At 35.8% G+C, this 27,438-nt stretch overlaps 4 protein-coding genes and 1 pseudogene across 5 annotated transcripts; 2 read left to right on the top strand and 3 right to left on the bottom strand.

Moving 5' to 3' along the window:
* Positions 1,009-3,754, top strand: LOC104752997. Of its 2 annotated transcripts, none has more exons than XM_010475259.2 (7): positions 1,009-1,215; positions 1,448-1,567; positions 1,672-1,785; positions 1,871-1,993; positions 2,251-2,340; positions 2,423-2,489; positions 2,581-3,754. In XM_010475259.2, exons 1-7 carry the CDS (start codon positions 1,108-1,110, stop codon positions 3,654-3,656), a joined length of 1,698 nt encoding a protein of 565 aa, XP_010473561.1. In that variant the 5' UTR covers positions 1,009-1,107; the 3' UTR covers positions 3,657-3,754. The 2 variants fall into 2 exon arrangements, with proteins under 2 accessions (XP_010473561.1, XP_010473562.1); XM_010475260.2 differs by having other exon boundaries at positions 1,109-1,215; positions 1,470-1,567.
* LOC104752996 lies at positions 7,623-9,513 on the bottom strand (annotated as a pseudogene).
* Positions 9,727-11,192, bottom strand: LOC104752995 (C2 domain-containing protein At1g63220). The gene is made up of 5 exons (XM_010475258.2): positions 11,017-11,192; positions 10,540-10,605; positions 10,334-10,460; positions 10,127-10,241; positions 9,727-10,017 (listed from the first exon to the last, which is right to left on the bottom strand). Exons 1-5 carry the CDS (start codon positions 11,081-11,083, stop codon positions 9,949-9,951), a joined length of 444 nt encoding a protein of 147 aa, XP_010473560.1. The 5' UTR covers positions 11,084-11,192; the 3' UTR covers positions 9,727-9,948.
* Positions 12,169-18,245, bottom strand: LOC104752994 (transcription elongation factor SPT6-like). The gene is given in 8 exon segments (XM_010475254.2): positions 12,169-12,411; positions 12,740-13,080; positions 13,161-14,906; positions 14,909-16,773; positions 16,867-17,109; positions 17,273-17,373; positions 17,478-17,607; positions 17,981-18,245. Coding segments are annotated over 4 exon segments (3,963 nt in total). The 5' UTR covers positions 16,886-17,109; positions 17,273-17,373; positions 17,478-17,607; positions 17,981-18,245; the 3' UTR covers positions 12,169-12,411; positions 12,740-12,747.
* Positions 23,823-25,781, top strand: LOC104754152. Its single transcript, XM_010476293.1, has 2 exons — positions 23,823-25,071; positions 25,423-25,781. Exons 1-2 carry the CDS (start codon positions 23,823-23,825, stop codon positions 25,779-25,781), a joined length of 1,608 nt encoding a protein of 535 aa, XP_010474595.1.

Here is a 27,438-nt window from a genome sequence, read left to right as displayed (position 1 = left end):
TGATAACATATTCTGTGTTATATTTGTTATTAGTTAAGGGATGTGATGATTATCTAAATTTTTGGGTGTTACTCAGTTATAATATTTTGCCATGTTACTATAGGTTTTTTTTTTTTGGTTCGTTTGTTGCAATGAAGTCTATTACTATACGGACGAAATCTATTATTATAAATAAGACGCATTAAATTTGGAATATGCTTCCAAAGCTCCAATATATTACGTAATTGAACTTTTCTTTTATTTCAAATAAATTGAGGTCAACAATCGTATAAGCAAAACAATGAGTGCTCCCAATAAGCAAAACAATAAATAAGTCATCCATTGAACAAACAAACGATAAAATAAGTCAAGATCTATGTATCTTGTAAAACAATTCTCATTTTACAATAAGAAATTAAGTGACAATAATTATGAGTAGGCAAGTCACGGCACGGCAATGCGTTTGACCCCCTCTTTTATAAAAAGAATACTACTTAAAAGTTTTAATATAAACACATCTCCACACAAAATTGACTAAAATCAGAATTTTCATTATATTTATCTTTCAAGAAAAGCTCAAGTGTGAAAGAGTTCAAACAAAGATCAGCGCAATCATAATCAGTAAGAAGATAAACAATTTTGACAATTATTATGTTTATGTTTCTTTGGAAAGAACTTTTTTTATTAACTTAGAAGATAGTTTACAAAAATATTCAACTGATGCAATCAGTTAAAAAAAAAAAACATAAACAAGAATATTAAAAAAAAAATCAACTTAACAAGCTAACAATGCTTTTCATACCAAATAACCATTGATAATTTTCATGTTTTATTTCTTGTTAGTCAATAAGAAAATTATCTCAGTTCTATGGCTAATATTGTGTGACCTTGATAGTTTAAACCGAAACTTTGGTGTTAATATCGATGATAAAATCTTCTATAAGGACTAACATGCAAAGCTTTTCAGATATAACCGTCACGTGGCTAACACGTGTCCCGTCGACAATATTTTATCACTTCTTGAGTTTGTTTCTTCTGTCGTTCTCAGAGACACACACAGTGACAAAACCTGATCACCGGAAAGGAAAAAAAATCTCTGTTCAGACGACCGAAACTTCTTACCGGAGAATGTTACGTCAGCTTCCACAAACAATTACGGCGGACGTAACGCCGGATTGGCTTCCCGTCGGTTGGATTGTTCACTCTACAGTTCTAAGACGCGGTCGCCATACTAAGGTACACTGCTTAGTACTCTTTAGTCTCTAAATTTGAAAAAACCCATCTCAAATTTTGTAAATTTACGAAACATTCAACACCAATTTGAGAAATTTTGTGGAAATTTCTTCATTAGATTGAGTAAAGACCCAATCTTTAATTGAGAAAATTTAGGAAAAATTCCACCTTTAATTGTAGATGTAATTGGTTTGTATGCATGGTGATGGCAATTTTTATACAATTGATTTTGTAGACTTACACGCAACTGAGAACAGGGAAAAAGTTGTCTACCAAGGATCAAGTTCTTGATTACATTCAAATGGAGAAGATTCGAGAGAAACGAGAATCCGGAATCGAGAAGAAGAAAGCAACTGTATGTATGATGAGTTCTTTACCCCAAAGATTCATGTTCTTGAGTACACACACTTACAAGTTCTTTGGTGCGTTTATATAATGTTTCTTTTTCTCTTGTTTCAGTTAAAAGCCTTGCAAGACATAGAGACCGCAATGGAAAGGCCTTGGTGGCTTCGGGATGAAAGGCAAGCTGAGTGGAGGATTGGTGGTTCTGTTGGTGGAGTCCCATACAAGGAGGTATAACTGAGATTAATCATTTTGTGCATTAGTTTGTTACTGAGAGTGACCGATTTGTTCTTTTTTTTTGTGTGCGTGTGTGTAGATGAATGTGAATGCACCAAATGATTTTAAAACCCATTCAAAGGAGACAGTGCCATTGGATGAGAACACTGTGGTATCTGAAGATTCATCAGGTGAAGAATACGAAACCGGGTGTAATGAAATTGTAAGATGCATTATTTTTTTCTGAATTTTAGAATCTTACAATAGAGGTTGTTATCAGATTATATATATCGGTTTAATCACTTGGTTTAATCCTTCTATTTGTTTATGGTTAAACCTTGGTTATCTTAGATTGTAATTAAGAAACAATCTCGTATTATTGGAAACTTAATGAAGCATTTTATAATAGAAGAAAAATTTGTTAGATCTGAAAGTTGTAGTAGCTGGTTTGATACATTTGTTTTTTCAATGTTTTACAAGACGTATGTAATTGATGAGGATGAAGAAGATTTGTCAGAGGGTGAATATGTCGAAAATGTGGAGAATTGCTCCAACATATCTTCTATTCCTGTAAGTGAATTTGTTCTCAGGTTTGTTATGTTTCTTCTCGAACATGTATTGATGGGAGTTTTGTGTTTTATTTTATTGGTAGCTACGGTCACAGCCAGAAAGAATGCATAAATTTGAGTCTCGAGCAAAAACGCAGTGTGTGTTTGAAGGTAAGTAGAGAAAACGAACCAAAGAGTAATAATAATACAGAGATGTTTGTTGGTTAGTGAAAACAGATTCAGATAGTTTTTGTTTGTGCAGATGAGGATATGAGTAGTGACAGTGACACCAAACTTCCAGAAGCTGAAACCTCGAAAGAAGAAAATGGTGTGGGAGAGACTGGATCATTAACTGTTGAAATCAACCTGGACTGTGAACCTGCAAGTGATAGTTTGGTAGAGAATAAAAGTGGGACCGAAGGAATAAGAACAAGAAACATTGAGATCATTGACCTAGAGAGTGACTTGATTCACATATGTGACTCATCAAAGGTTGTTGAAGTGACTCAGGAATCAGGAGATACAAGTGAAGAGCCTCTTCAAGCTCAAGCTGCGCATGAACAAGGAGATACAAGCGAAGAGGCTCTTAAAGCTCAAGCTGCGCATGATCCAGGAGATACAAGTGAAGAGCCTCTTAAAGCTCAAGCTGTGGAGAAATCAGGAGATAAGGGTGAAGAGATTCTGAATGCTCAAGCTGCGTGGGAAGAACCTGTTAATGAGTGGAGAAGATCGGTCTTCTTTCCATACAGAGAAACCCCTTCACATTCTGTACTTGTTTTTGACGATTCTAATGCTAGATCATCTGTAGAAGATCTTAGCAACACCGTTGAGCTTGGTTCAATCCTGCAAGAAAAGAACATCAGTGGCTCTAAAAAGAGGAAGAAGAATACGGAAACATGTTCATCTAAGAACATCAAGAAGAAAGGCATTGAAGCACCAACCAAAAAACTTCAGAGAGGCAAAACACCACCAAGCAAACCGCATGGCAAGAAGGGAAGTTCGAGTGTAAACATGGCCAAAAAACCTGATGTTTGGCCTGAGCCATGCCCAAACTTCCCATTTGAACCACTCACAAGATCATTTCAAGTAGAGGATGACTCGGTAATCCGCAGGCACTTGGAGCAACAGTTTGCAGCTCCAGGAAGTGCTGAAGGGAACTTACCGTTACCTGATTTCGGATTGCCTAACTTCTCCAACATCCAAATCTCACTGAATGAAGAACCTGCATCCAAGAAAAAGAAGTCTCCTGATCCTCCATGTGTACAGGTCGAAAATTCAAGCTTACATAGTTGCAGTTCCATAGGTACTAGTATACTACAAATAGTCGCAGGAAACTAAAGAGACACTGAGACTTGACAAAGCTTAAGCTGTTTAAAGACCTTTTGTAAGAAACCTTAATATGCCATATATTTACTCTTTAAGTTATTTTACTCCAATTATGTGCATACCTTTAACAAGAGCCAAATATAGATCAAAAGTTCAAAACAAAATCATTGGGTTTTCTTTTATTAGTTACTTTAGTAATGCATCTGTTCAGCATGAAGATCACATTTTAAAAACAAATCGTAAAGGTACAATAGTAAATTTATACGGACAAAATACATACTATTACATGTTATTCCAAAGAAACTCACAAATGACTGAATGAGTGATTCCGAACCAAACCGAATTATTATAGATATGAGTTTACTTTGTTAGATAGTTCTTTTTACTGAATAATCTGAATTCCGAACTATAAGAACTGAATCCAATCCAAAACTCAGATGAGATAATCTTACTCATTTAGAATTATTTATAGGATTACAAACTAATTACTTTTTAAAATGTAAATACTAAAATGCCACATCAAAATTAACAAACACTAGATTGTATCTTAAATCGGACCTGGACCGATAAAAACATTTATAATTTGTATAATTTTAATTTACATTGTGCTAAAGCCTAAAATTATTTTTCTAATATGTATCATATTCCATCATATTAATAGTACTTTATATATTAGTATCATACATTAACTCAACACAAACCATATATAATAATACTATATAAGATGCTGACAACATATTACATATATATAACTAGGAAACGAAATCGGAATTTAATTTTTTGCGCGTGGGTTATTATCTAATCAATTACTAATGAAAAAGAAAATATGTACTTTTCACAATATATATATATATATATATATATGTATCATATATTTGCAATCCGGTGAAAGCCTAATAAATTGAATTGTGTTTACATGTCTTTCTATTGAAGATCTGTTACAACTTTTTTCACGTATGTGTTTTATAATCTAAAAATTAGTTAGTTGCAATTATTTTTCATTTTTATTTATTGGTTACGATGTCAAATATTAATAAAAATGACTGATTACAACAATACACATACGTAAAAATAAATCCAATTAGTTTTCTACATATGTTCTGCTTATATTTTGCTAATGTTTTGCTTGTTGTCTGCCCACTATTTTCTTTCTATCTTAAATTAAAATGAATCAAATATGACATAAATGCAATATCATGTTAATGCAATATTGTTTGGAAAATATTTGATCAGATGTAATATGCTTCTTAGTTTTATGCAGTCTCGTCAATATGATTTCTTGTTAACATATTTATGAGTTTGAAAATTAAACTCATGTTAAGTAAATATATATCAAGTCACACATATTATATTATGGATTTTTACAAGCTCTAGTTTCTTTTTATCAAACTCAAACAATGTGTGTTTCTTTGGTTTATGATGTTATTTAGACCAAAATATATAAAATCTATGTTGTTATTGTAAACCAAAAGATTTCAAAATTTTAAAATAGATAGTTGAGGATACTTATGATGTATATAAAAGCATGTGTGAATAATTACAGTGTAAGATTGACTTCATCACTGAATATACAAAAGATTCTTGCGCACATATTATGAGTCAAAGTGACTTTTTTTTTGTAGCCTAAATCCATATTTAAGGTTAAAGAGTTCATTGTTTGGACCAAGAAGAAAAACTTCTCCATTTGTTTTAACAAGAAAAATGTAGTTACTAAGACTAGTATGGTGTGTAATGTGAGAACTATGGAAACAATCAGTCGCCTAGAGCTGAAATTGCACTTCGTACACAACCTGCAAACCATATGCGAAAGTGCTCTCGAGTTTCCTTTCCTAACAAAGTTGTCCATTCGTTGGTGTCCAAAGCTGAAAAAGCTTCCATTAAATTCGAAGAGTGTTGCAGACTTGGAAGGGCTGGTCATAAAGCATTCACCCAAGGTATGGATAGAAGATATTGAATGGGAGTATGAAGCCACTAAGCAACGTTTCTCATCTTCATGCATTGGAAAGGTATTTAATCTGCTCCTCCTCATCCAATTTGTCTATCTTTTCCTGGTTATATATTCATAGGACGTGTTTCACCAATATTTTTTCCTCTAAATATTATTGTTTTAGGATTCTATACATGATCACTACTGGAATGCAAAGGATTGCGAGAAAATTGGAGGCCAATTATCTTTTCTTATTTATATTTTATTTTGTGATTTGTGCCTTTGTTTGGTAAGAAACTTTTCAGTGTGAGCTTGGTTAGTCAGGCTTGTAAAAGCCTCATACACTTTCCGATGTGCTTTACAGTATATGTGTTTATTCCCTGCGACTACTCTTGATTGCCTCAGCGCGCAGTTTGTGTGCTTTTTAGAGTTTTGTGTGTTTCTACTTTCTACTTCCCATGACCGCCCTTTCTTACTCAAGAGTTTTGGTATTTCCCTTCTTTGTAAATTAACCAAAAACAAACAGAATCATAAATTTTCATGTGCGTGTGGAAATTTACACAAACTTTTTTTGTGATTTCTCGGTAGGGAGGGATGTTTTTAGTACAGATCTTTTAAGCGAACCACTAGAAGGAGTCTTTGATTGAGGATCATCTGAGATGGATGAGCCATCTCCTTTCCATTGCTAGTCAAGCCTGCCATTCAACAAGCCCTGTTGTGGCGTAAATAAATAAATAAATAAAGTAAAAGTGCGTTCCTATTTCTCAGCTCAGATTAGAGCACCAGCTGCTACGCTGACAACCCCCGTTACGCCGCTCCTGATGGCAGTGTTGAGCGGTACAAGGCTCGCCTCGTTGCCCATCAGCGGCCTGGGAGAGAGTCTTTTGATAGCGCCCTGTGGTTAAGCCTATCACTATTCGTCTTTGAGTCTTACTCTATACCATGGCTGGACTCTTCGTCGGATGTCTTTCTACAGGGTCACTTAACCGAAGTGAAGTTTTCAACTGTGTACTAGGCTACTAGCATGAAAGCACCATGACGATCTCAGAATCACATTCCTGGTGAAGCAAAGACAGATGATCCACAAAATCACAAACCATTGTTCACTTCTTGTTTTGGCACAGATTGAGTGAACATTGTTTGAATCTAAAAAACTTCAGCAGCTGTTCCCAAAGGGAATGAACTTCAGGTAAATGTACTGATAATCTCTAAAGCTGCGACTCATCTCTAACGTGCTGCCGACACCAAGCTTCTTACCAACATCCTTTTACTTGGTTTCTGCATCACTGATTGAAATGGAGAAAATTCGAGAGAATCGAGATAAACGAGAATCAGGAATCGAGAGGAAGAAAGCAACTGTCTGATGTTCTAGCTGATACAGCTGACCATCGATCTCCCTGATACAGAAAACAACTATATGTTACAGCTGCTACCTTTTGAGGATTTCCAGTTCTCATGGCCACTAAAACTTTGATGACTCTCTCTTCCTTTTCTTGTGGAACCTTTTGGCAGGTTTGATCAATCGAAATGCAATCCATCTGTTTTTCCAACAGACTACGTCTCTTCCTGCACAATTTGTGCAATTGAGTTCCATCTGATACACCAGACATTAGATAGTAATCACTCATCATGCTATCTCTCTCTCTCACGAACACAGAAGATCTGAAAACAGATTAGATTGCACAAGTTCCTTTTATGCTCTGTTTCATGCTGCAGAGTCAGCTACGACTCAAACCAGACTAATAACTCCACTTATATGAGTACACGTTTTACCATTCGTTAGTCCCCCTCAAAAGTCTCTATACCAGGCAGAGTCTTGAATCATTAAGCACACATGTTCTTTGGGATCTCTGTTTCAGATTCTTGTCCAGAAAAGTTGTGAAGCATGCAGTATTGTTGTGTATATAGTCCAAAGCTGCAACCATTCAATCCAGTCCAGTCTACATGTGTTTGCGAAGAGACACGTACTAGATCAGCAGCAGCCCTAAAGAAAGGAAGAAGCAACCTTCAACAGAGACATCAGAACAAAGTATAAAGCTGAAGTTAACAAATGATTAGAAGGCGTATCCAACAATATTATTTTTTGTAAAATTGACCATCATATAACATATCTCATTTCAACGGTAACATAAACAAACACGACAAATGATTTAAATTAACAAGTGTAAGTGGAACATCAGAATCGAAATCAATCAAGCAAGAAGCAAAATGACACTGAATCTTCCATTTTTTTTCATTCATCCTTCAACTGATGATCCTGCAAAGCAAACACACTAAACTAATGAGAGAGTGTAAATTTGGAATGTGTATCTTAATTTTTGACTTCTAAATTCAGTAGCTCTGTAGAAAAAGGAAAATAAAGCCACTGCCTTTCGTTGAGGACATACCACACCGTGCTGCAGATCCACCAACATTGCCACTGCCTTTCGTTGTTCCTTCTTACGACATAAGCAGGCCAGCATACCATGGAAAGTGATGTCATTAGGAGCCACACCATTAGAAATCATTTCCTCGAAAATGTTTAGGGCACCACTAAGATCACCCATTTGACAAAACCCATGAATCAAAGTGCTGTAAGTAAATGTATTAGCAACTATTCCTTTTCGATGCATCAAGTAGAAAATCTCCACTCCATCGTCAACCCTTTTAGCCTTACAATAGCCATTAATTAATGAGGGTCGTATAAGTGACTACGTTCGGAGAGCATCCCTTGGTTGCCATCAAATCAAACATGCGCTTGGCATCATCGAGACGGTTACGCTTGCAAAGCCCATCGATGATTGAACTGCATTAGGAATTATAGCCCTACGGAGCATCTCCTCATATAATTCTTCAGCCTCAGTGAACTTCCCTTCTTTGACATATGCATTGATCAATGCAGTGAAAGTTACAACATCAGGATTGATTTGCCTTTCAATCATATCACGCAGCAATCTTTCGGCATCACTCCATCTACCAGAACTACAAAAAGCATCGATCATACAGTTGTAGGTAAGAACATTGGGAAAAATGCCTTTCTCAAGCATTTCAGTGAAAAGATTTTGAGCATGGTTGTGGTGCCCGTCTTTGCAAAGACGATCAATGATGGAATTATAGATTACAGCATTAGCTTTGATGTGGGTTTGCTCCATATTCCTAAGCAGATTCAGTGTCACCAATCTTACACATTCCGTTTACAACTGTTCCGTAAGTAACCTCGTCAGGTTCATGACCATCCGATCAAGCAGAGCCGTTACTTCGAGCATTCGACCCTCCACACAAAGACCGTTCATGAGTGTGTTGAACGCTATGACATCGGGTGTACATCCCGTTTCAGCCATATGATCAAACAAAACTACGGCTTCAGAGATCCTAACATCGAGACATAAGCCCTGGAGCAGCGTGTTAAACGTAACAAGATTGGGGTGAAAGCCAAGTTTAGTGATCTTTCCAAACGTAGACAAAGCAAAAGACAACTTATGACAGCTGCAGAAACATTTAATCAGAATAGAAAAGCTGTAGATATCAAATGGAATCCGCCGCATTCCCATCTTCTGATAGAGAGAAATCGCAACATCGGGTCGTTCCATCCTCACGATGATGACACCCATCAGTTTATTGAAAAATCAATTGCCGAATACAAGGGACCAGATCGAACCATGTAAGCGAACGGATCAATGGCATCATCTAAGCTTTTGATATAATGAAAATCACCTCTCAATTTCAAAGCTCTCTCCTTCGAATGTTCCTCCGCACAAAGAAGGCATACCCTTTTCAACCTTGATTCCTTTCTTCGGGACGCGTCGATTACCCAATCTCGTACTGAACCATCTAGCAGAAGCAGCAGCACCTGCAGTAGCCGAAGAAGATTCCGATCTACAAACCCTAGCCAACATCTTTAGTTTCGCCTGATCTTCGTTCTTTCTCGATCGACCTACTTAACGAGAGAGTGAGATAGTGTGAGTCCTTAGAAAGAATCTCGATCGCTTCGCTTCAATTGGAATTGGCACAATCACCGGTTTAATTTAATTGGGTTGGTTCGTTGACCGGTTTAGATGAAACCCATCGTTGACTCAGGTTGACCGGTTTAGATGAAACCCATCGTTGACTCAGGAAACAACCACAGCCCGAGAAACTTAACAATACCAAAACAAGTTTTATCGACAAAACAAAACAAAAAGGAACTTCATCATACCAAAACAAAACAAGTTCTTGCTTGACAACTTGACAAGAACAAGAAGAATCAAAATCCAAGGAGTTTTTGAATCATTAAAAACAATCCCAACACAAGAACATTAATAATGAGAAGTATGTCTCTCTCTCTCTCAACATATATCATTTTCCCAAGATTAAAAATCAAAACAGGAGTAACACACACAACATTGGTTTCTTCTTCTCTTAGTATGATGCTTCAGAGTTTTTCCAACCTCCATAGGACTCCTCTTCAATACCCCTGCTTCGGTTTTCCTAACAAACACAACCATTACAAGATGTCAAGAACACATATTGCTCTTCAGATTCAACTACTTAACATTTTAAAACCAAATCAAGAACGACGAAAGATGGTTTTTTATACCGAGGGCTTGAAGGAGAGAGCGACCCAAATCTCGCCTTTGAACTCTTCATCTTTCACCACATTGTATGCTGATGGTGGGATCTCTCCTTCCAAGAAGACTGGCTCCAATGGGATACTGCATTTTCTCAAAACATATATGTTCTCACAAATCTATGTAATTAGGAAAACACCAAGCAAAACAAAGAATCTAAAATTTGAGGAACTTACGTTGCTTCACCAACCGCATCATCCTCTGTGCCGACATCTTTGTCAAAGATTTTTGCTATTAACTCTGTTGTTCCTTCAGAGACAGTGAAGATAAATGTCTCGTTCCATTCTGGAGTTGTCCCCATTCCTGCAAAAATATTCAATTTTTTTTTCTTCTCAACTCTTGGAACACACAAAGATCCATTGATCTTGATTGAAAAACGTACCTGTTGCAATACTGCTCTTCTGATCTTGAGTCCGACAAGTGAGTTGCACATAAGGATCCATGTTATCTGTTCACAAACCAAACAATATAAGTCAACAACTAAGCAAATCGATTTCACATATACACAAGAAACGAATCCAGATTTACAAACAATTAGACTAGATGATCATTAGAATAACATGATTCCGGATTAGCAAAAGGGATCTTAGATTAATATGAATCGAAAGCCTAAATCATAAAATAAGATCACATGTTTGTACACACAGATCTTTCCAAGTCAGCAAAATCTGATTGGCACCACTATTCAAAATTGTGAATCTTTTGATCCAAAAGACGAAACATTTAAACACGTACGTGTATACATTGACAGATTCAACACATTTGAGACAGAACCCATCAAACAAAACTCAAAAGGGTTCTACTAAGAATTTCTGAAAAAAAATAATAATTAGATTTTGACGAAAGGAGGGAGGCTTACTCAAAAAATCAGCGTCCTCGAGACCTTTGGCGCTGACAAGAACGACTTCAAGAGTTCCATGAGGCATTTTTTTTTTTGTTCTTCTCAGAGAAATTGTGAAGATTCAGATCCCAAGAGAGAGATGCGAGGAAGCTTTTGTTTGATTTGTAACTGGTAATAAGATCGTTTTCACCACGACAATATGAATATATATATATTGGGAATTTAGAACGTGGCTGTAGCCCGTGGGAGCGTGTAACTAACGCTCTTTTTTCCTTAATTAGAGTAATTGAAAAATAGTTGTGCTTTGTTGAAATTAATTAGATGATTAAGTTCGGGTCAAACTTGAATATTTTCCAAAATTTATGACATTGTTAACCAGTCTTACAGATGTTGTTATCTTATTTGTCTACTACTACAGACATTAAGGAATTGTGATTTTCTTTACTAATGGGAAATTACAAGTTAATCTCTTTTAATTGATTTATTAAGATTGTTTTCCTCTTCTAGCAATATTTATATGTTTTTGATTAATACTGTTAATCACAATATAATAATAAATAAATAAAAATCCTATGGAATTAAATTTTTATTCATACAGGACAAGCAGTATGACTTTGCTGCTATGCTAATCTAATCATTATGACATAATCTTTTAAAATGGGACATTACCTTTATTGCAATGAAAATAATAAACATGACAAAAAAAACTTTACAAATTGTTCAACTAGTTTTTTTCTTTTTCATTTCTTAATTTTCTTAAATTGATTGATTTCTTTCTAATATGAATAAATGGATATAAAGTAAAATTAAAAATATATTCTCAGAAAGAAATTATGTGTAAATGTATTAATTAGAAGAAATTAAAAATATAATAATGATATTATAATAGTCAATGTTTTCATTAAAGTCTTCAAAATAATTGTAGCTACAAAAAATCTTTTATTTGTTCACTTTTTCCACCGGGTTAGTTTAATCTAACACTTGCCATTTTCTTGATATGTATACAATATTTTGTTTTACCCCAAAATATGAAATAAATAATACGTTTGTATCTTTAGGACAAACAAGCTTCTGAATAATGATGTATTTTACCCCAAAATATGAAATACATAATACGTTTGTATCTTTAGGACAAACAAGCTTCTGAATAATGATGTACGCTAAAGTAAATTGGGGGAATAAACATAGCATATATCTTCTAATGAATACTAGTATATTCATTTATAGTAATAAGAGCTATACAAACAACAAATTGATGCATGGCGGTGAAAAAAGATTAAAATAAGCTGATGTCTTATTGGCGTAATATGAATTGTCAACATAAAATCACTGATATAACGGTTTAAAATAGCAGTAAGTAGTAGTTTTTGTGCTTCGAACCGGACATCAACAAAGCCATACCTTAAAATCAATCTGCAGAAAAAAAATCAATATCCGTGAAACAAAACAGAGACGTTAAAATTGAAAACAAAAAAAAAAAATCTGTTCGCAAAAAAGAGATAATCAAATTAATATTTCGTCTCTTCATGTTTGTTGTAGGATCTTTATCACTTTTGACAACAAACGTAAGTTGAGTACTTCTTCTAAGAGTAGTTCTACTAAACAACAGACCTAATTACGTTCCAATAACCAAAAACTTTATTCTCCAATATGTGTTTCTTGCACAAAAGGCAATCAGTCTAAAAGCTTATTTGGGTAAAAGAAGTAGAACAATTCATGAATTCAGACAAGTAAATACTACCTTCAAGTTCATTGATAGTAATGGACTGGATCATCAATATGTCTCTTGAAATAAGCAGCAAGCTTATCAAGATCCCCAAACATTCTTTTCCTGAACTTGAATCCCTTTGGATATAAACCAATGTACTCATGGTGCGGATTTGCAGATCGTATGTAAGACAATATAAAGCTCCCTGGATGTTCATGCGATACATCAAAACCGTAAACTACCATTTTGGGGTTTTCACCCTTCTCAACCCGAAGTAGATCATCTATTTCCGACTTTGTCCCAGTCCGAAATTTACGGTAGTTGATCATTGTCATAAGATGAGTTACCAAAGGGTCAGCATACCTATCCATTACCTGAAACTTTTAAAACGCATAAGTATTTTCACTTATATATCAAAACTGAAATTTATAAGAAGAGTATAATAAAGACGAACCTCATCTAGATCCTCGAAGGTTTCATTCCCAATTTTCAATGTTTTACCAATACGTTGTAAGCTCACTATGTCCTTGCTCTCCTTGTCACCTTCGATTATCTCCTTGTTAGCATACACATTATCAAAAATCTTGATCATCAAAGTCAGATGATTCAGTCCTCGTGAGCTTGGACGAACAATGCTTTCTCCAATATTCTTATCAGACAAATACTCTGCTGCTTGCTCAGCAGTAATGTTCTGAAACCGAGGATGAACAATCATCCGAGACTTAAACTGTTTCTTTTCTTTAGGAGCCTTCTCTTTCTCTACCATGGCATTGTTCTGTTCCTCCTCGTGGTAATACTCATCAACATCCTCGAAATTTATGTTCTTTCTCATTTCGCTTTCTTTGCAGACAAGGAGCACACGATACCTATTCTTTTGAATTGATATGATCTTGCAAGTAACCATATCGCCTTCACACAGTTTGTTCGACAAGTCAACAATATCTCTACCATTATCTGAGTAATCTTCCTTGGATAGAATCCCAGGTAATCGACAATCTAATGCACATATGGCTTTACCACTTGTCACTTTCTGAACAGTGGCCTGCACAATTCTCCCTTCACCAATAGTTTCTTTTGTTTCACCTGAGAACATATAAAACTCTTCATCTGCATCAATAGCTTTAAACGGACTCCGCCAATCCTGAAAACCACAGATTAGTTCTCTCATGATAAGTCTATAAGTTTCCTTCTTATTATCTTGGTTCTTGCTTCTCAAATACTCATCAAGAACAATTCTTCTCAAAGAAGCTGGCTGATCTCTCACATGCTCAATCGCCATCTCTATCGCATCATCCTCACCACCTCTTACGATACCATCATGAGCATAAACATCTTTCGCCAATTCCTGCGCAGGACCGTATGATTCAGGATGTATTCTAGTATCATCCAACAGATCAATAAACTGGCTGCTATTACAAGCTGATCCGCTCCTACGAATCCTCAAGAAACCAGCTGCATTTACAAATACTTTTTTACCAATCCCATGATTTATCAGTTCCTTGCGGACAAATATTGAACCAGCTCTAACAAGAGACTTCTGCAAAGATGAAGCTTTCCTAGGGCCAAACCCTGAAACAAACTGTAAAGGAGAAAAAAGCCATTCATGGCTCGCAGCCAGATTAATGTCGATTCCAACTTGATTCGTTATGTCAACCATAACTTGTTCAACCATCTCATACTTCTCATCTGGATCAAGAAAGTCCTGCAAAGAATGAAGCTTCCAAGACAAAATATCTTTACATGGACCGCATAAAGTTGAGATCATTGCTAATGGATTCTGGAGATAACGTCCAAGAGCAACTGCACGTTTCACAATCCCTGGCTGTTGAGGTAGTTGTTCACTTGAGATTCTAGAGTTTTCGTATAGCCTAGGAAGAGACTCATCCGCATAAACCACTAAAATATCACGAAACCCATTAATTACATCAAAGCCTAGTTCTTCCACGATTTCGAATATTACCTCATAAATCTTATCCTTCAGACGTAAACAACTCATATTTACAGCTCCTAAAGCCACAACATCCGGTTGATGTTCTGTTATAAACTTTGAAAGACGATCTTGCTCCTTCTTTTTACGTTGTTGGTCATTTACATCTGGAAGTCGCAATGCCAAGGATCCCGCGTAAAGCACATCAAGAAGCTCTCCCGATGAATCCAGCATCACAAATGTAGTCTCTGGAGTTCCAGGTCCCCAACAACACACGCCAAGACCCTTGGCACAGCTTCCTTATCATTCCTTTGGTATGGCCCTGAAGACACTTTGTTCCATAAAACCTGTCCATACTCCGAAAGCAACCGAGTCTTAGCTCTGCTAGTTAGCAAGGATCTTGCTTCTTTCTCCATCGACGGCAAAAGAAAACCGTGAACCGCGTCTTCCAATATCAGTTTCCTCTGCTCATTCCAGATTTGAGCATACTTACTAACACCAACACTTAGATAGTGTTCATTGCATTCACTAATGATCCTATTCATATGATTCTCCGGGAGCTTGAAAGTTACTTGAAGAAGCTTCTCCTCTTCCGCTTTCTGAATGAGAAGCCATTGTACACCTTCAAACTTCCTCAAAGGCTTTTCCCGTAACCACTTAACCGCAGAGAACCGATGGAAAGAATCTATAACCACATTCCCATCTGGTGTTGGACTTGTTGAGACTACTGCATTCTCCATATAAATCCCTCGAAGATACTTTTTGATCAATACCTCACAGCTTATCTCGACCGCAGCCACATGTCTTGCGCCTTTAAGAACAGCTTGAGGATCTTCAAACATTGCACAGACATAGTTCAATGCCATCTCCTCAGGTGTTTCCTTTGCATCTTCAAGATCTTCAACAAGAACTTTCTCAAGAGACAACGCGAGTCCCAACTGCTCAGCGCTATAACCAAACTTGTTTGCAAATTCCCGGATCCCAAATTTGCTGCAGATGTTATATTGTGATTTCCTATTAGGCCTCTTGTACTGTCCTTCTTCATCGATCTCACGAAGAGGAAAATGCAAGTTGAACTTTGAGTCTACATCATCCACTTCTCTCTCTGTTTCAGATGCTTCAAGGGACTTGATAACCGATTCAAAAAGACTCTTATTCAGATCAGACCTGCAGGTTTCTTCTTCAAAACGTTTTGTATAGTAACCGAACAAAGCAGTTTTTCGTTTCCGCAGAAGAAGCCACTTTCTGTCCAAATCTTGAATCATCCACAAGACTTTATGCCACTTGGTCTCAAGCTTCTTATCACCATCATCATGATCAGAACTGTCTAATAAACTCAGACACTGCTCCTTCCGGTACATAGCTATAAACGGTATCTCTAGCTTCTGCACATGATACAGCTCCAAAAATCTAACAATATCATCTTTGTTCACCAAACAACACAGACCTTGTTCTTGAACCAATCGAGCATAAATCCAATGACTCTCTTCTTCAATGCTACTTTCATCCACTGGAGCGACTCCAAAGGTTTCTTCAGATATCTGCATTCTCTCAGGAACATCAAGCTTCCTAATTTCATCATCTCTCTCTGTCATATACTTCTCAGAGAGAACCATTGGTCCAAACTCATCTTCTATCTTTCTTTCAATCTTTTCGTTATATGCCAAATCCTTTCTCCTAAGTTTCAACAGTTCTTCAGGATCACCAAACAGATCATTAGCATACCGTAAAGCGTTCGAATCAGTTCCTTGCTTAAATTTATTTATCTTCCTCACTCCATGACTATCTTCATCTACAATGAAGTGACTCAAATCATCATCATCATCATCATCATCATCGTTGATGTTAATCTCTTCCTCGGTAGATTTCTTCCAACGTTTATACTTTTTTCTTTCAAAATTGGCGTTGTTGTCTTCTAGAAGAAGGTAATCATCTTCGTGAAGGCTAAAGTCTTGGTCTTTCTTCCTTCTATTTCCACTCTTTTTCTCAGTACATGGTCTTTGTTCTTCTTCTTCGTCTTCTCCATCATCCGAACTATCCACTAGAAACCCATCTCCGTAATCAAACTGATCATCTTCATCATCGTCTTCTTCATCATCGTTGTCTCGCTTCTCCACTGGATCGTCATCAATCTGTGGCTCTGTATCAAAAACAGAGTCGAATCTTCAGGAAAAAAAAGATTAAAAAAAAATAACAGAGAATTAGGGATTCAAAAGCAGAGCTCTTTATGTACCATCGTTGATCTTTTCCATGATTAGGCTAAGTGATTAGCTGTGAAGGTGGAGATTAACCATAAATACTCTCCGATCGTAAAAGTGGTAACAATTTGGTTCTGAATTTGGGGAGAGTGGTAACAATTTGCTTTCGTGATTTTTTAGGGTTCACAAAAGCAAGAGGCTACTAATTGTAGTGAAAACCGGCGTTAGGAGTTGAAACGCGAGGAGTGTTCCCGTTGGGAGTAGGTTTGAGAGATTTCCTGCCTAAACCATAAACCATCTCATTACTGTCCAAGTTGAGAAGTGAACAACAGGTAACAACAGCAATCCCAAGTAACACTCACACCCCTAATAAAGAGCTAGATCTGTTTTTTAGAATTATGCAATAAGACCAAGAAACTTAAACTGGAAACATTGTCTTACCCAAGCATTGACTGAAAACTGAATCGTCTGCTGATCACAGCGCAGTGAACTTGGGTTTGCACCTGCCGTAGCAGATGGCCCAGAGGCTCGAGGAACCGATCCTGAGGCACACAATTAAGTCAGTTTTTGTTAGTAAGAGGAAAGGTCATCTCATCTCATATAGAATAAATTTGAGGTTCAAGAATATCAGAGAAAGTAAGTTCACCTGAGTTACGTGAACGAACTTGTTCATTTGCATTAGAAGACGGCGTTGAAGATGCAGATGTAGCAGATGGTCTAGCAGATTGTGAAGACGAAGATGAAGTCGACATAGGCTCCACAACAAGATCAGGATCCTATGGCAGTGTAAGCACCCATATTTAGCAACAAATCCAGACCAATACGTTTAAAAGGAAACTTCATAGGGAAAAGCAAAGATGAACAGCACAAACTAAACAAAGACGCAAACGAAAATGAAATCAACAGAGTAACACAGTTTTCAATGGAAAACCCTACCCTCTGCTTAATATAACCTAATCAAGGGGAGATTCGAACCCAATGACTACGCAAATTTTAGTAGAAAGAAGATCAAAACTCCCCAATCGTTAAAAAATCAAGCAACTGCAACAAACACACTTGTAAAACCTAAGATTCAAAGTTCTCAACCAAATCAGTCAGCACAAACTCAAAGTCGAAACTCAAAAGCAACGAAGGATAGATAAGCATAACTTGAAGAGGGAAGAGAGTATGTATGATGTAGCGTTGGTAGAATTTGCGCTTGAAATGGTCGACGACTTCGGGACGAGAAGCCATGTGAGGAGGGATGAGGATATTGGACCAGTAATCAGCCCATCGACCGTCGCTTTCGTAGTCGAATGCTGCCGCCGCAATTTTCTTCAACCGCAGAGGATCTTCGCCGCCTTCCGCCATGGATGAGATCGCCGGAGAGAGAGAGATTTCGGATTCGGATTCGACTTTGTATGGGTTTTTTGCTTCTTTGGTCCACTTTTCTTGTTTACTTACTAGTAGTACTAGTACCTTGTTGAATCTCCCCAGAGCGACGACGTTTTGGCGCAGCAGTTATTTGTGGACTTTATACGTTTAGGACTTTAGTTTGGGCTTTACAGCCCAAAAGGCCGAAATCTTTCTATAAATATTTTTTTCGACAAATATGATTTTATTTATTAAAGATAATGACTTTAATTATGGTTTTTATTTTTGACATGGATCTTTAAAGATTTTATCGATGAAAAGAAGATTTTTTTTACTATTTTAGATTTAGGTTATAATTTTTAGTTGTAGAAATTAGTATTTATGGTTTTGGGTTTAGTTTGAACGTTGACTTCTAGTTTTAGTTTTGTGATGTTTGAAAAGAAAAAAACTCCATATTTTAGTAGTAATTTTAAAAAATGTAGAATGTCCATCGTATAAGTTAAGTACTCCGATCCAACCTAGAGAGTTTAATTAAATAAACAAACAAACCCATTTATGCGTAAACTTAGTTATGATATTAGACATATATATGTCTTAGCACTACAAAAAATATGGTTGATTGCATCACTTAAATAGTATCACAAAGGTAAATGATATCAATTTAAATGACTTATCAATAATTGATGCATAATTATGTGTTTAGCATCAATTATTATTATTGATGTTGTAATGCAATAATTTGACATCAGTTCAATAATAGTGACACAATTTCNTTTGCTTCTTTGGTCCACTTTTCTTGTTTACTTACTAGTAGTACTAGTAGTACCTTGTTGAATCTCCCCAGAGCGACGACGTTTTAGCGCAGCAGTTATTTGTGGACTTTATACGTTTAGGACTTTAGTTTGGGCTTTACAGCCCAAAAGGCCGAAATCTTTCTATAAATATTTTTTTCGACAAATATGATTTTATTTATTAAAGATAATGACTTTAATTATGGTTTTTATTTTTGACATGGATCTTTAAAGATTTTATCGATGAAAAGAAGATTTTTTTTACTATTTTAGATTTAGGTTATAATTTTTAGTTGTAGAAATTAGTATTTATGGTTTTGGGTTTAGTTTGAACGTTGACTTCTAGTTTTAGTTTTGTGATGTTTGAAAAGAAAAAAACTCCATATTTTAGTAGTAATTTTAAAAAATGTAGAATGTCCATCGTATAAGTTAAGTACTCCGATCCAACCTAGAGAGTTTAATTAAATAAACAAACAAACCCATTTATGCGTAAACTTAGTTATGATATTAGACATATATATGTCTTAGCACTACAAAAAATATGGTTGATTGCATCACTTAAATAGTATCACAAAGGTAAATGATATCAATTTAAATGACTTATCAATAATTGATGCATAATTATGTGTTTAGCATCAATTATTATTATTGATGTTGTAATGCAATAATTTGACATCAGTTCAATAATAGTGACACAATTTCATTTGAATTTGCATCAATTCAAAAATATTTAACAGAAAATATAATTTACATCACTTAATATAATGATACAAATTAAATATCAATTAGATAAATGATACAAAACTTATATCAATAATAAAATGATGTTAATTCATACATATTCGATTTAAATTAAATAAATATATGTATTTCAAAATTTTATTATATCAGTAGCATATAACTGATGCAAGTCAATATTAATTTACAAGTGTCAAAACTCAAAATAATCAATATTATTTTTTTTTATTCTCCAAGGATCAATTTATTTTTTTATAAAAAATCAAATATATATTACTATTTCCCAAAAAAAGTTTTATAAATTTCTATTATTAATTATTTTAAAGATACGAGAATAATATTTAAAAAATGTAAATTATGTTTATTTTATTTTATTTAAGAAAATATAATAATTACATTCTCCACCTAACAAACCTGCAAAAATATTTATTTTCAAAAATATATCACAAATATTTCCATAAATTAATAATTATTAAAAAAAATTCGTAAATATACAGTATCCTTGATATATTGATTTTTTTAACAATTAATCAGTATTATCACAAATATTTTCCATAAATAATAATTATAAAAATAAAAGAAAACAGATCTGTTTGGATATATATCATAACCTTTTTTCTTTTATTTTTAACATTTCTCAACTTTTCTTGCTTTTATTAAAAATATTGGGGGATTTTGTATTTATATTAAAGCTGTTTAAAAAAAACTGAAAATTTGTTTCCATTTTCTAGACTATTCACGATCTTTGTAACTACTTAAAAACAAATCTCTCTGATTATTTAAGGGTGAAAGTGTTTCTCCATATATATAAGCAAAAAAAAAACTGAGAGTGATCAAAACACAAACTTTTGTAGAAGTTCTTCTTTGAATGTCAACAAGACAATCACTGGTAAATCAAATTATTCATTTACAACACATCTTCAGCATATAATCATCCCATCTAAAACATTTAAAGGTAAATCTTCTTTTTTTTTCTCTATTTTATATAAGTTTTTTGATTATCAAATGTAGAATTCTAATTTTTCCTCTGTTATTTTTGTTTATGTACTCAACAAATCTCAAGATGAAACAACAATGTCACTAAGACAATGAAAAAGAAAGGGAGGGAACAAAAGCAATATATGTTTCATATAACACTTATGAAGATACATATGACCCTTCAGCAAGAATGAAAAAAAAGCTCAGTTATCAATTTATGATCTAAGTTCATATCAGTTTTTTTTTTCCGTTTGTAATTCAACGTTGAATGTATGATCTGATCAGTTCATATCAGTTTTTTTCTTTTCTTTTTGTTAAATCTATATTAAACTAAATGCATTGTATTTATGTTTTTTATTTATTTTGTAAATAACAATTTTAATAAAAGATATTAGAAGAGTTTCCAAAAATTTTTAATAGATATCAAAGACAATTTTTGTATTTTAAAGTAATTTCAAAAATATTTAAAATAAACGAATCTGTTATTATTATTAAAACAATAAATCTTTTATTGGTATCATTTATTCATAAATGATACCAAATTTTAAAATCATTTATAAAAATTGACACAATAATTTAAAATCATTTGGTATAACTGATTTAATAAATCGATGTAAATTATTTGCATCAACAAATAGTAAATTATTTTTTAAAGTGATACAAAATATATATACATCATTTAAATCTGATCCAAATATTAAAAATAAATGATTTAAAACAACATCTTTTTTGTAGTGTAGCATGGAGTATAAAACAACATCACCAATATCAATAATACAAACTATTAATTAGAAAGATGTCTTCCCTTCGGCTAAGAAACGGAAACACTCCGGCTCCGGAGCTCGACGAGTTTTCCGATCAGCCACCGTCAGAAACACGGATGCTCAAAAGACAGATGTCAGTGTCTCAGGGAGCTATGTCAAACACGCTGACGTCAGCAGCAAATCTCTCAAACCTACTCCCAACGGGAACACTCCTCGCGTTTCAACTCCTAACGCCGGTTTTCACTACGATTAGTAGCCTCTTGCTTTTGTGAACAAGAGTTATCAAACACGTATTTAGAGGCTACTAATTGTAGTTTCCAAATATTTCGTACTTTCTCTAAAATACTATGATTTCTATTTAGCTAACAAGAGTTAAATGGTTGGACTCTATTAATTTGTTATATTGAATTATTGTAGTTAATTAACCTCCTCGAAAGACAAAAAAAAGTTAGGAGTATATTGAGCATTCTTTTGATTAAAAAGTACATTATAAATTTATAGCTCAAACGTCAAGATCTTAAGATAGAACTGTCAAAGTATTGGGGCTGATCTGACAGAAAATTATTTGGGTGATTTATGGAAGAAGCATCGACCAGACATTTTATTTCTGTTAGAAACAAAAAAGTGTTTTTCTTATTTACAAAAATTTCAGAATAAGTTTGTTTATAATAATTTGTTTACCGTTGATCACCGCGGGTCTAGTGGGGGCTTACGCTTTGTTCTTTATGGATGAAATAAAACTTTCAGTTCTTTTTGATAGTGATCGAATCACTGATACACAAGCTTTTGTTGGTCAACAATTGGTATTTATGTCTTTTATTTATGGTGATCCTGTTCCCCAAAATCGGGAAAAAGTTTGGGATAAGTTAACGGATATTGGCTCTTTTCGCATTGATCCTTGGTTTATGATAGGTGATTTTAACGAACTAGTTTGGAACCATGAGAAAAAGGGTGGAGTTTTGCGTCATGCTTCTTCTTTTGTGCCTTTTTCTTTAATGCTTTGTCATTGCGGGATGCTAGAATTTTCTTACTATGGGGAGCAATTATCTTGGAGAGGTAATCGTTGTAATAATCAGGTGGTTCGTTGTCGTTTAGACCGTGCTTTGGGTAATGATGACTGACATGGGTTTTATCCAAATTCGAGGGTAGATTACTTGGAGATGATTGGGTCTGATCATTGCCCTATTTTAGCAACATGTCTAAAGACGGACCGAAGACGTCATCGACAGTTCCGGTTTGATAAGCGTTGGTTGGGTCGAGAGGGTATTACCGAGGCCGTTGAGTCAGGGTGGAATCGATCAAGAAATTTTCGGACTCCAGGATTTGTGGAAAAGATCAGGAATTGTTGGAATTCGGTTTCCTGGTGGCGTAAAAATAATGTCACCTACGATCCCTCGGCTATTTCCAACTTGAAAGTAGCTTTGCAAGCAGCAAAAATGGATGATTCGATTTCTCAGGACAAAATTCGGGAGATTGAGAGGAAGTTAAAAGGAGGCATACCATGATGAGGAAATTTATTGACAATAAAAAAGTAGGAAATTCTGGCTAAGGGTTGGGGACAAGATTACTCAATATTTTCATGCATCTACTAAACAGAGGCGGGTGCGAAATAGGATCATTGGTTTATTTGATACGGATAATGAGTGGAATGAAACTCCATCGGGTATGGAGCATATTGCTACTAAATATTTTGAGGATCTTTTCACGAAGTCGGATGGTCGGGGTATCTCCGAGATGCTTCAAGAAATTCAGCCACTTATTTCGGACATGATAAATAGAGAGCTTACTAGGGATATTTCGGAAATAGAAGTCCACAAGGCCTTATTTGCTATGCATCCGGAGAAGGCTTCGGGCCCTAATGGCATGACGGCTTTGTTTTTTCAGCGATTTTGGTCTTCCCTAAAGGGGGATTTGGTGGCTCTTATAAGAGAGTTTTTTCGAACAGGCAGTTTTGATCCTCGTTTGAACGAGACTAATATTTGCCTCATTCCTAAAGTGGATGGACCACAGCGAATGATGGAATTTAGGCCGATTAGTGTTTGTAATGTAAGTTACAAAATTATTTCTAAAGTTCTGTGCTTCTGGCTTCGTCGAGTTCTGCCTCTCTTGGTATCAGAGACTCAGTCGGCATTTGTTTCTGGGCGTCTCATTACGGATAATATTCTTGTCGCCCAGGAAATGTTTCATGGCCTGAATACTAATTGAAGGTGTAATTTGGAGTTTCTGGCCTTTAAAACAGATATGAGTAAGGCTTATGATCGGATTGAATGAGATTTCTTAGAGGCAGTGTTGGTAAAATTAGGATTTAATCGGAGATGGATTTCGTGGATTATGTGGTGTGTTTCTTCGGTGTCGTATCAAGTGCTTATGAATGGCCAACCTACGGGTTCTATTATTCCACAGAGGGGGTTACGTCAAGGAGATCCTTTATCGCCGTATTTGTTTATACTTTGCACAGAGGTGCTGATAGCAAATATTACAAAGGCTGAACGAGAGGAGAAGTTGACGGGTATCACTATTGCTCGTGATAGCCCCACTATTTCTCATTTGTTATTCGCTGATGATAGTCTCTTTTTCTGTAAGGCTGAAGTGTCTGAATGTCGGACAGTGATGAATATTATAGTTGATTATGGTAGAGCCACAGGGCAAGAGGTGAATCTGGAGAAATCTTCAATTATGTTCGGTAAGAAGGTTCCACCTGAGACAAAATCTCAGATAAAATCAGTTATTGGCATTTCCAAGGAGGGCGGTATGGGCTCTTATCTGGGTATTCCTGAAAGTCTTCAGGGTTCGAAAAATAAGGTTTTTAGCTATGTGAAGGATCAGTTGGATGATCGAGTTAATGGTTGGTCTTCGAAGCTGTTATCGAAAGGGGGCAAGGAAGTTATGATTAAATCGGTGGCATTGGCACTTCCTACCCATGTTATGTCATATTACAAACTACCGCAGGAGCTGACGTCTAAACTAACGAGTGCTATTTCTACTTTCTGGTGGAAGTCTAACGATAAGGCTCGTGGTATGTGTTGGGTTGCTTGGGATAAATTATGTAAAGACAAAGGCGATGGGGGTCTAGGATTCCGAGCCCTAGAACAGTTTAATGATGCTATGCTGGTTAAACAGTTTTGGCATCTAATTCAACATCCGACTTCCCTGATGGCTCGGGTGATGAAAGGCCGTTATTTTAGGGATAAGCATCCACTTTTGGCAAAAAAACCGAATAATCCTTCTTTTGCATGGAGGAGCATTTACTCCACTAAGGATCTAGTGGGACAAGGAGCGAGGTGGGCGGTGGGCTCTGGCTGCTCTATCTCTGTTTGGCGGGATCCGTGGTTACCGGATGTCCGGCCCAGATCAGCTAATGGACGGGGACGTTTTCTGCTCCCGAGTTTGATGGTGAATCACTTAATTAATCCAATTACGAAGGACTGGCATTTACCTATTTTACAGGAATTTTTTCATCCAATGGATATTCCGATTATTTGGAGCATGTCGGTGAGCAAATACTATAAACCGGATCGTTTAATATGGCACTTCACCAAATCGGGGAAGTACTCGGTGAAATCGGGTTATCGGTTAGCCCATGAATTAATTACGGCAGTTAAATACGGGCCTACGTGTATGGCTCTTCGAGCACAATCGTGGAAACTTGAGGTTCCCCCGAAGGTGCAACATTTCTTTTAGCTGGTTGCTTCCGGTATGCTTCCTATGATGGAACGGCTCGCGCATCGGGGGGTGCGATGTGATATTATATGCAAACGATGTGATACCGAGGCAAAGTCTATAAATCACGCACTTTTTGTGTGCACTCGCTCGCGTAGTATATGGGAATTATCGCCGATCACTTTCAATTTTGAAGGATTTCCATATGACTCTATTTATGCGAATTTAGATTTTATTTTTTGGCGGGCATCGACCCAATCCGGAGTTCTAGATATATCTCTTCGTCTTCCTTGGATTCTTTGGGCAGTTTGGAAAGATAGGAATAGGAAAGTTTTTCAGGGCATTCAGAGTGACCCGAGTGATATTATAAACCAGGCGAATAATGACAGGCTACTGTGGGAGGAGGTCAAATCTTTCCCGGGGAGTTATGTACATTCTTCGCCGTCTCAGGAGGTGAGGGAGCCCGTTCCACGATGCCAGGTTGATGGTTCATGGAAAAGTTCGGACCCTTTCCAAGGTTTGGGCTGGTGGTATTGTAATGGGGAAGAATTGACGCTTCTCTTGGGAGCACGAAGTCATAGACGTGGCCCAAACCCATTACACGCGGAGTTACAAGCTCTAATATGGGCCATGGAATCCTTGATAGCGGCGGGTGTTGACTGTTAAGCCTTTGAGACGGATTGTGCAGAATTGATTGCGATGGTGGAGATGCCCGAAAATTGGCCTGCTTTCTCGAACCTGCTGGAAGATTTCTCCTTTCTCCGTTCCTTTTTCCCTTCCTTTACCTTGACCAGGATTCCTCGAGAGTCCAACGTCATGGCAGATTGTCTTGCTCGAGTTTCAAGATCTTTAATTTCTGAAATTTCTTTTGAAACTCTTTTCCTCCTGTTTGAGCAACCAACTTTGGAGTAATCTTTTAATTTATTTGATGTTTGGTTGAAAAAAAAAACACTTACTTTATCAAAATAGAGTATTACAAAATATCTAAATACATTTGGCAAAATATTTTATATAAACTTTTTAATTGATATATGATGTTGCCAAAAAAAACTGTTAATTTAAGGCTAGTTATTGAAAGTTACTTATTTTCTTTCACGATGTAATTATTAGAGGTTTGTATAGAGATTAGACATCTCACAAAAAGGTGTCTTGAATTTTCAAACATCTTACTTTTTGAAATCACATTCAACAAAATTTAGTTATTGGTATAAGTATTTCACTTAGATTTAAAATCACATTCAATACAATTAAGTTTTGGTATAAAATATTACTTTGTGAGGAATTCGTGAATAAGTATGGCAGGGTAGGCCTCAATATAGACTGTGTTCAGTGATTAGCTAAAACAGTTTCTGCATAATATATGTTGGACCAAAAAGACATCATCATATGCGCAAGTATCACAAACTTCCTAGATATAAATATAAGCATTTCCACTAGAAAACCAAAAAACAATATTTGTTTTTGTGTCATCTTATGTTATGGACATGTTGATTTTTTTGATAGTGATAAGTTTTTTAATCCTCTATTTTCACATGCAACGTTTTGTAAAGCGTGGTCAATAAAAAAATGCAAAACGTGTTGTCTTGCATCAAGAATGCTAGATTGCGAAACACTGGTTTACTGAAGAAACGAGACACGCGCGGTTCCCTTGTGCAATAGACGACACGATTACTATATACTGTTCGTGCAGTGAAACTTTTCTGTCTTAGTTACAATTCTAGTTTTTGTTTTAAGAAGAAAAGAAAAATCTAATAATCATTTGAATTTGAGATAACGGGAATATTAAAATTTGAGCGTCATCAGAGTTTAACCCTTTATGTATACATTTCGTCATCGTATACATGCTTCTTTTAATGTTCAGTTCGTTCCCGAATGTCTTGTCTTCCTAGCTAGCTCTCGTTATATAACTAGACACGGTCAAATATATTATCACATCGGTGCTTGCGTCTCACACCACCGAACCAGTATTATACACTAGGTAGCTCCTCTGTTAATCTGAGGATATCAACAAAAAAACAAAGAAACATTCACCAAGGGAACCACGAGGTGGTGGGCTAGTGGTTCTAGTCTTGGTGGAAGAGTCGCCCTGTTGGTCTAGGTCAGGGATTGATTTTCCCCAAGCTCAAGAATTGCTTAGCTTTATCCCTTTGGGTACATGGGTATGGCCCCATTGCTTACGGCCCATTTGCATAATCGGGGACTCTACCCATGGGATGCCTTTCCCCTAGAGAGAGATTAGTCTCGAACCCCTCTATAGATTTGGGGATTTACTCTCTGAATTAATAAAAAAAAAAAAAAAAAAAAAAAAAAAAAAAAAAAAACA

Source organism: Camelina sativa, chromosome 16 (assembly GCF_000633955.1).
Source record: "Camelina sativa cultivar DH55 chromosome 16, Cs, whole genome shotgun sequence".
In the NCBI taxonomy this organism is placed as follows: Eukaryota; Viridiplantae; Streptophyta; class Magnoliopsida; order Brassicales; family Brassicaceae; genus Camelina; species Camelina sativa.
Note: the sequence above shows the minus strand (reverse complement) of the source record. Positions and strands in the feature narration are given on the sequence as shown.